Here is a 10,125-nt window from a genome sequence, read left to right on the forward strand (position 1 = left end):
TTTTTTACATATTTTCTAATTTAAGTTAATTTTGTAGAGTTCTTCAGTTTCTTTCTAACTCAAGAAGATTTCATACTGGAAAAATGTATCCATGTACTGCAGGAACAACCAGAGGAAAAGTTTGTCCGACGAAAGACTCAATATTCAGCTCAGACTGGCAGACTTATTCCTCCATCCTCCAAGTCCTACCTGCGCAAATCTCAATACCAGCGCATGAGCCATCCTCAACCCTTCCATGATCAAGAACTTATGGTAAAATACTGGTTAACTGATCCTGAGTTGTACTGTATAATATGAGGTGTTTTGGGGTTAAAACAAACAAACAAACAAACAAACAAACAAAAAGGGTTAAAAAGGCAAGATCCAACATCACAGAGGGTACAGCTTTTGGTCAAAGTTCCACTTAATTAGATATCTGAAAAATATCCTCTGGCAAAACACTGTCACCAAGTTTCTTGAGAAGTTCAGTAATAAGTTCAATAAAACTTCATGTGATCTTTGAGCTACTGTTGTGACGGTCTGTCGCTTTCTTGTCAGGTTTTGGAGATACTTTGTCAGATCCTGCAGACAGACTCTCTCTCCACAGTGCAGCAGTGGCTTCTTCTTTCAGGCCAAAGAGGTAAAAATCCTCATTCCACATACACAGTGGAGATATGCACACTACCATTTCCAGTTATAAATAAGCGTTCTTTAAACCATTCCCTAATACATGCACTTTCAAGAGTCTGGCACTGCATCCCCCTCCTACTTTTTTAGCAATTAATTTGTCACTTTGGATTTTTTCTATGCACACTGGCCACTTTTTTAGGTTGCTCTTTTAACTGCTTAGTAATGCCAATATCTCATCATCAGAGTTGGGCAATTTATTTGACATTGAACATGGTATGATTGTTGGTGCCAGACGGGCTGGTCTGAATATTTCACAAACTGCTGTACTCCAATAATTCCAATAATCACATGACCCTCTATGAGCATTTACTTGATAAGAGGGGCAAAAAGCTTGTTTTAACAGGAATATACTTCTGACAGAACGAGATCAAGGGAGGGGCTGCCATCCACTGTGACCGGTGGGGGGTGAGGGGAAAGAGAGCAGAGAGAGACAGGACGACAGACACACTGTAGGAGAGCTAGAGATGAACAATTACTAATGTTTAAATACAGTAGTGGAGGGAAAGTTAGTTGGGAAGAAATGCTCAATGTACATTTGGAAGCCTCTCTGGTGGACTAGGGCTATTGCAGCATAGCAAAGGGATTGTTTAGAGTCACATGATCCAGCCTGATGATCAGCTTTAAAAACCTTTCAAATGGCGTTGAAAAAGATTGTAACACAGAAGCACCTGGTGCTTAAAGGTACATACATTGTTTTTCTTCGATTCAATTTACTTTTTTTGATACATCAGAATACATCAGAACAATAATTGCCCCGAGGAATTTTATATTATATGGTAAGGACCATACAATAATGAAGAGAAAACCCCAACAATTAGACGACCTCCTGTGAGTAAGCACTTGGCCACAATGGGAAGGAGAAAACTCCCTTTAAACAGGAAGAAACCTCAGACAGAACCAGGCTCAGGGTGGGGCAGGAGACAGCACAAAAATAATGGTTATAGAATTACCTTAATTCACTTTTACGGTAAATATTTAAATTTTGCTTTTACTCTTGTTGTACTGTTGATCAACTGCAGAAAAAGATCTGGTGATGGGGATGATCAGACAAGCTCTGGACGGTGTCGACCTCTCTGTCCGTAACTTCCAGCAGCTACAGGCGTTTCATCCAGGAGCGTCTCTGTCTGTGTATGCGGCATCATTTGAGCAGCCATGGGGAAAACCACACAGGAGGAGGTTAGAGTGAAGTGTCAGATTTTGCTCTTTTTTTGGCACAGAAATGTTTCAAGCTAAATGTGTTTTAATCTTGTTTATTCACTTCCACAGTTCACACCAAGTCAATCAAACTGCCATTGATGAAAAACCAGGTAATTTGATTATGCTTGACTTTCTCTGTTACGTATGTATTTTTAAAAATGATTTTAACATGTAAAGTTTTGCACAGTTTAGTTTTTCTTGTCTTTCGGAGTATATTTAATATACAGTTTGGCCTTTACATTTTACAAAGCCACCCTAAGCCACACTGTTTATGTCTGTCCTTGGCTTGAATGGCAGCTCGTCTCTGAGCTTCTTTTGCTGGCATGAGTTTTTTGGACTGACATCATCAGCCAGCCTCTTCTTATAAATGCTCCTTTTCCTCCAGTGATTGTGTCTTGATTGACTTAGGCTTCTTTAAATGATTCCTTTTTGTGAAAGTTAAAAAAGCAGAACTAACCGAAAGGCATTTGCGGAAATAAGTAATGCATTTTAGAAGGGATCCAATTATTCATATGAATATTGAGCAGCTCAAATAAGAGCAAATTTAAAATCTGCTGTGAGTCAGAACCAATAAATTCAGAAAACAGCTGTGTAACATAATGAGTTTCCACTTTTTTTGATATGTGGACCTGTAGTAGGGGAGACCAGGGATAGTTGTAACATTTTTGACATTTCTGTCTGTAAATTGGAGCTCGTTTAAGGTAGTGGATTCAAAATGTAATGCAAAGTATTTACATGTCTCAGAAAGATGAGGAAATCCGTGTCTTGCACCCATCCTGATTTATTTCCACCAATACTTCTTACTGGTCCATCTCTGACACAGTGGTCTGCATAATGTATGTGTGGGAACACAAACAGTGAAGTAATTGTGTTGCCAATGGCATTAACTGCATATACAAAAGCGACCAGTGAACCTCTCTCTGCTGATGTCGTTGCCCCAACTTGTTTAATATAAGTTAAAGTAATAGTGTGGTAAGTTGTAACATCTGCATTATTGTTACAACTAACCCAGACTGTTGCTGTTACAACTGACCCAGACTCCTATAGCCATGAACTAGCTAACATTACAGCCAACGGCTAAAACACCAGCACTAAAGACCTACACAGAATATATCCCCATAGACATACAAATAACATAATTTAAGTTTGATGAGTTTAACTGCAAAGCAGATAATGCTATTAGAAATTGAAATAAAGTAGAAAAACTTACTTTTTGGCATACAAATTACTTTTTTTCATGTTAAATTGTCTGTGTTTGACAAAATGTGCTGATTTTGTCTTTGGGCATGCACAGGATGAGTCACATCATTTGAAACTTAGCCCTGATTGGAGAAATTGGAAGTGTTACAACTGACCCACGATACAACTATCCCCGGTCTCCCCTATGTGGAAAATTACTCTCTTAGCATGAATCTGACATGAGTGTTCTTTGCAGAGCGGATTGGTGATGCAGAAGTCCTGGCAGTCCATTCAGAGGCCGAAAGTGTTCAGGTTCCTTCACTTCAGGAGGGGGATAATGCATAGAGCTCAATAATCTTCCTAGAAACTAGCTATATTGTATTATTTCTGTGCTATGAGAAATGTAGCCTAATACCTAGTTAGCTTATCTTTATTTTCATTTGTTAATCAATAGGATTATATGCTGTAGATGTGATTGTGCGGTGTAATAATTGTGGATACTGTTACATAATTGCTTATTAGCTTTCAAAGGTATCATGGTTAGAAACTGATTGAAGCAACATTTAATAAATAATATATATATAAATTTTGTAATCTGAAGATTTGATCAGTTTTTCCTATTTTACTTTTCAAATAAAGCAATAAAAAGGAAATGTCTGTGTAAAGAATAACAATTATGTTTACTTTTGGCAGGGTGGCAAACCTCGATAAATGGAGATATAGCAGAAATTATCTTCTTCTTTTTGAAAAAAGTCAAAGAGCTTACCCTAGCTATCCTGATTTTATATATAAAACATATAAACATATAGGAGTGGCCAGACAAAATAATGTGAGTTTTAACTTATACTTAAAGCTTCAGTCTTATTTTAGTATCTTACTGTTCTGTCTACTGCAGCATGGAAGAGAATCAAGAGCAGAACAATGAAGACTGTTAGAGAAACAAACAATGAAAATCAAGCCAGAGTCAGGTTCTGCTTAACAGATGAAGTAAGAAACAAGCAACAGCTCATGAATAAATCAGTTCACTTGTGAAAAATAAAAGTACCTATTTGGTAAGTGTGCCTGTAATTTTATATATACCAAAATATTTATTGCTGCATTAATGTGCAAAGATCTGTTTACAACTACTCCTATGACTAAGTCATTATTATCATAATTTTAGCCCTTAATATATATTACGCTACATAATGTACTGCATTCCTTTTAAATGATCCGCTAATGTGTAGGCCAATACATTTAAGTGATATACAAAACTATCAACTGTTTTTATTTTATTTTTTTGCAGCAAAAAAAAAAAAAGGCAATCGAGTCATAAACTGGTCAACAAAAATTATGACATATAGATATGATAGTGAATACTTTTAACAGTTTATGCTATATAAGATTTTCTGTCCTGAACCAACCTTTCTTCTATATCTCTTCTTTTAAAACTAACATAGATGCCATGCTTTTCCTTTTCAACCAAGGACTTTGAAGAAAGTAAATTTCAGAAGCTCTAAGAAGTCAAGAGTTTTCACATTCACCATTGCAGCTCAGTGCCGCTGCTTTCTCTCTTCTTTGTGTCTACCAAACACTACATGCGCAAGAATATTGCCCCCTAAGGCATAATTGACGCTGTGTGGTGAATGCCTGCATTTTGTCATGTTTACAAGTTTTTGTGTGTAATGAAGCCCATTATAAAATCTTTCATAATGTTTTCTGAAACCATTAGCAACCAACAAAGTACTCCCTGTTGCCTTAATTTTGTTTTTCATCTGTTATAAACCTAACCGTAACAGCACAGGGAAAAAAACAACAACAAAAAGTTAAGAAAAGAAGAAAATAGATCCCCCACCTGCAAAGCCTTTTTTTATTTTTTAGTTTATGCAGCTAACAGATTAAATGTTTTCTCAATTTAGGTTTCATATTGCTTCCAGAATTACTTCAAAGATCAATTTGTGTAATTAAGTCACTCCGACATGTGATTTAACCTTTAATTTAATCCTCGGAGACAATGGCATTACTAACACCTTATCTGACCAGTGTGGACCAACCTAACAAAGTGGCTGATGAGTGTATGTCTATTTATATATTTAACAATAAGTAGCAGACAGTGTGTTCCAACCTTAGGGAGATCATAGTTATTGGAGTTTAGCCTGCCTGTTTGTCAAAACACTGTGATTCAGGAATGAAAGTGTTACTTCCTTCATGATTGTGTTAAACTGGAAAAGCTCTTTACCCTCTCAAGGATGCTCTGGGGTAGGTGAGAATTAGCTCAACCATATGATGTATAGACTTCAAGAAATCACCTTTGTGAGGATGATTCAAGAGTAGGAGGCATAGGGCGCATTACAGGTTTTTTGGTCCCTGTACACCTGAAGTGAGAGTATGGTCTTCAATAACAGCAATAACTCACATCTGTTACGAACTAACACTGGATTCCATCAGGACTGCCTTCGTTCAGAAATTAATTTTTGGAGGCAGCCAAGGGGCAGAAGAAAAATAATTGTGTTTTGCAAACACACCAGAGCAGTTTGCAGCTCAGTGTACAGTCACAGTGATTAAAAACTCTTGATTAATAAGTAGTGACAATTTGATGGTCAAATAGTTCAAATAAAAACAAAAAACAAAGCAAACCCCCCCCTGCAGTTTCAGTACTTAGTAGGTTAAAAAGACCAATTTTTAACCTACCTGTTACGGCCGGGCGGCCGGTGTGTTTGCAAAGTGGACACGGAAGAAAGAAAAACTAAGTGTAACACAAACCGAGCCATTTATTAGGCTGAATACAAGAAAAGAAAACAAGACAAGGCGAACAGGGGCATAACCAAAACTAAACTAAACTGGGGACAGCTAAACTAAACATAAAAACGAGAACATGAAACTGAACAGGTACATGTAAAACTTTAGCATGAAGTAATCTAAACATGAACCTGAACAGCAGCTAAGAAAATCCTGAGACCCAAGGTCACATGAAGCAAGTTGGACAGATAAAGCAACACTGAACAGAGGGAGACAGAGGACTTAAATACACAGGATGGTAATGAGGGAAGTGGAAACACCTGGAGAAACACCGCTGATACAAATGAACCTGACACCACAGGGAAATAAAACTAAACACACTGAACATAGAAACACTAGACTCTTCAAAATGGGACTTTGACAAGACAACACAAGCTTGACAACATGGAACATGTAGACACGAATAAGACTACAGACTGGGGAGACACAAGGAGAGACACGAGACACGAGCAGTGACATAAATCTGCATCAACACTTTAAATTATGTAGCATGATGAGAATTTCTACTATTGCTAAACACAGACTCAAGGACACTTTTGCATGCTGTCAAAGTGATTTATTACATTGCTCATCTCTACAGAGTCTCTGACTATGCTCCAGAGGATGGTCACTTTCTGCTCCAAACCGAGTGCCACATTAAAATAAGGTTCAACAAATTCACAAGTAGATTAAAAGATCATTTATAATATTTTTATTATAAATTCCCAAAACAATTTGTAGATTTCTTTTTACAGAGTAAGTAAAAAAGCTGGCCAGCTGAAAGGGAGAAGTCAGTTCAGTCAACATCTGTATTACTGTACATTTTTCAGTAACCATTGAGTTATATTTCAGTCTAAACCTGACTAAAAATCCTTAATGCCATTCCTGGGGCCAAGTCCCTGGCTGAATTTTTAGCCATATTGATCTTTTGCTACATATGATTGACAGCAGTAGGCTGGAGATTAAGTGCATGTTTAAATTCAAAAATAACAGCTGGGATATTTGCATTCTCTTTTTGGCAGGAAAAAAAAAGGCTCTAACAAAATCCTGCACAATCACACTTATTGCTTAAAAATTGCTAAAGTGGTATCTTATAGAATACAATATACAATATAATATTTATATTGTACGAACGTGATAATTATGTATATTGTAATAATGTGATATTATGTTGTTCAAACGTGAAAAGTATATTGTTAGAACAATAAACTTTTTCTTCTATTTTTCTTTTGCCTGGGTGGCAGCTCTATGCTGGAAGCATGTAAATATAATAATAACCACTGCAACCAAGAAGAGTGCCTGACGAGCCCAGTTGTAAGTAAGCTATTAAGACTCAACTGTATGCTGTGTTCGCGTTTTCCTCCGAAACAACAAGTTCCTTTGGAGCAGCCTTTCAACACCTCTCTCTGTCTCTCGCTAGCAAAGTTGACCCAGACAACAAAGTAAAGCTAGTTTTCGGCTACAAGCCCGACACGAACCCGATATATTAGCCAGAGGTCCCTTTAGGGTTTTATGCCTTTACAGTTCGGAGCCGCTGACCTGTTTTATATACGCACGGAATAGTTTTCTATATGAGATCGCTGCAAAAAGTGCAGCCTTACCTAATGTCTACCCTACTGTTACTCATTTTATATTAAGATTTAAAAATCTAGTTGGTATTGCTATGGCGAATAACCTTCAGTAAAAGTAATAAATCACACAGCAATAGTACATTCATGTAGTTGTAAAAAGTATGATAGCATATTAAGTAATCCAAAGTATTCAGAATACGTTACTCTAATTGAGTAACATAATGGAATACGTTACAAAATACATTTTGGGGCATGTATTCTGTAGTGGAATACACTCATTCCCCAGTGCAAATGGAAACACTGCAAAAGCGAACCAAATGTTCCTCAAGGTAAATGAAATGGTATGTTATATACAATATGGTATATTCTTGAGTGGAACAGTCGGTTTATCTAATTTCAACCCATGTAAGCTGGTTTTCAGTTACTGAAGACAAAACTGAACAGAGTATCTCAAGGGAGGAACCGCAGTATTTGTTCCACATTTTAGTCACTGATTTCAAAGTATTTCAAAGTATTTTCCTCTTAAATTTGTTATAAATATTAGGAAAAATTTTTCTGTTAAAAATTATTAGTTTGTCCAAATGTTTCGGAGCCTCTAAAAATGGAAGACAGTGTATAAAAACATTTGTAATTCCTAAAAAGTACATTTAAAACCTTTGTTAAACCCCTTATTAAAGCTGGAAGTCGCACTTCGTTCGCAGCCTAATATTTTCAAAATCTTCTGCAGTGATGCACAATGGAAAAATGAAAGAGAAAAAAACCTAACTGTATATGAGTTTCATGAAAAGGAGACGTGTCTCTTTGTGGATGTATCCTGACTGAAACAGACCAGCCATAACCACGCAGAACAGTGGCTTCAAAATTATTTCAAAGCAATTCTAATGGGATCAAAAAATGGAACACATGAATGTAAGAAGACACTCAGAAAATCTAACTTCAGCTTCCTTTTATTGTATTAAAATCCGAGAGCTAGGAAAGTGGAACAAAGGCTTCAAAATAAACAGTGCAACTAATGTATGCATAAATCACTGCTATAAAGCCATACCAATATGTTGCCATAGTTACCACTGGTGAGTCTCCTTTTGTTCTTATCAAGCTTCTGTTTTTGTGCCATAATGTTCTGTTTTCTAAAATTTACCTTTGTTCTTCAATATGCATGACAAGACAAAAAAATAGAAAAAACTAACAAAAAAACCCCTTTGACCTGAGGATTGAAAGTACTGGTTGGTTGGTAAGTACAGGTCTTATGTGCAGACTGACCATTTATGTATCTATCATGAAAATACCTGTGTAAAATAATAAACTGTGCCAAAAGAGACCTTTGAGCATCGCTTCATGGTCAAAAAGTATCTGAATGACATAGTTTTCTGGCATAGCACACAAATTGTCATGAAGGCCAATCTTGAAAACAAAGTTTTTGGATGTTTTCGGAGGTCATCCATGCAATTTACAACCACATACCTTACGTTTCTTCCCTGGCGGTGTGACTGCAGTTTGAGGTTGCTGGCCTGGTCAACGGCATTTACGTCATGAATCCTTCTCACAAGGACACCTGTTGGCTTGGAGCGATAAGAGGCAGCTGTTTACCGGTGCTCTATCAGCAACACTGCAAGGCAGCATTGAGAAGAGAGGGAGGCACTGGGCCTTCTGCCAAATATTTTACAGATATGAAAGCAATTCACTCACACACATCCACACAGAATCCACAGAGACCTCACCAGTGTAACTCATATCATAAGATGAGAGACAGATGCAGCCCCCCTCTAATATGAGATTATGAAGTTCCCACTTTTTTCCAAATGCATTTGCTTTTAACTCTGTAGGAAACGGACATCTTTCTTATTAATTTGATTGTATTTTTAATAATTTGATTGTATTTTTAATTTTGCTAGTAGTTTTGATCTGTGTTGTTCAGCACTTTGGTCTGCCTGGTGTGTTCTTAAAGTGCTATACAAATAAACGATGATGGTGATGATGATGAAATGAAATAATCTCATATTGCATATCACTTAAGCCAAGTCCACTGCATGTGCTCATGCATAGTTATGGTTAATTGCATTTTGCACTTAAAAATATGTATTTTAATGTAAATTATTTGTGGACTAGTCGTGGTGGTTAGTGGTCACAGAAAACTGGCAGGCACAGGAACTTCCACGCCAACCTTTGGGGTCACTGTCTGATGATGAAATTTATGTCATAGGGAGTGGTCTCGCCATCTCGTGGACACGGAAAGCGTTGGAGATCTTTTTGGAGAGCAGATTTTTCCTCCCATCTCTGTCATGAACACCATTGTTGTTCTAGTTGTGGATTCAAAAACCATCAACAGCACCATTAGTTAAGTTGAGAGAGGATTAAGTTGATAAAAGCTGCCCTACTTTTGTGACCTCCTCTTGCATACCATTATGTTCAAATCATCTTTGTTGATTGGACCACTTGTGGTTTATCAGCGTGACATTTGTCCTTACAAGGCAGCTATAATCCTTGTCTTTCAGGGACACATTTTAGTGCTCTGGCCAAAGTGAGCTTCAATTTTTTTTTTTTTACATTCTCTCTAGTCCATTAAAACTTAAACCACCTCTCAAGCATCCCATAGCTATACGCCTTGCCAATTATCCCCAAGGACTTGCGTCACTTTAACTGCATGAGCCAACTTAATCCCAATAAGAAGAGATCATTTGGAAGACTTCAACCTGATTTATTAAGAGACTGAATTGGACTGATGAACCAGTGAACATAACAGATCAGGTAATAA

General features: G+C 37.1%; 1 protein-coding gene across 1 annotated transcript in view; it reads left to right on the forward strand.

The window, feature by feature from the left end:
- tbata (thymus, brain and testes associated) overlaps positions 1-3,390 on the forward strand; it is a 7,320-nt gene extending 3,930 nt beyond the window's left edge. The window contains exons 3-7 of the mRNA XM_013911658.1: positions 65-252; positions 538-619; positions 1,689-1,845; positions 1,936-1,976; positions 3,302-3,390. Of these exons, the coding sequence (XP_013767112.1) occupies positions 65-252; positions 538-619; positions 1,689-1,845; positions 1,936-1,976; positions 3,302-3,390 (557 nt within the window). The remainder of the gene's footprint in view (positions 1-64; positions 253-537; positions 620-1,688; positions 1,846-1,935; positions 1,977-3,301) is intronic.
- The last annotated feature ends 6,735 nt before the right edge of the window (positions 3,391-10,125 follow it).

The sequence above is a fragment of the Pundamilia nyererei genome, unplaced genomic scaffold (genome assembly GCF_000239375.1).
Source record: "Pundamilia nyererei isolate P.nyererei 1_Seehausen unplaced genomic scaffold, PunNye1.0 scaffold00069, whole genome shotgun sequence".
NCBI classification, from domain to species: domain Eukaryota; kingdom Metazoa; phylum Chordata; class Actinopteri; order Cichliformes; family Cichlidae; genus Pundamilia; species Pundamilia nyererei.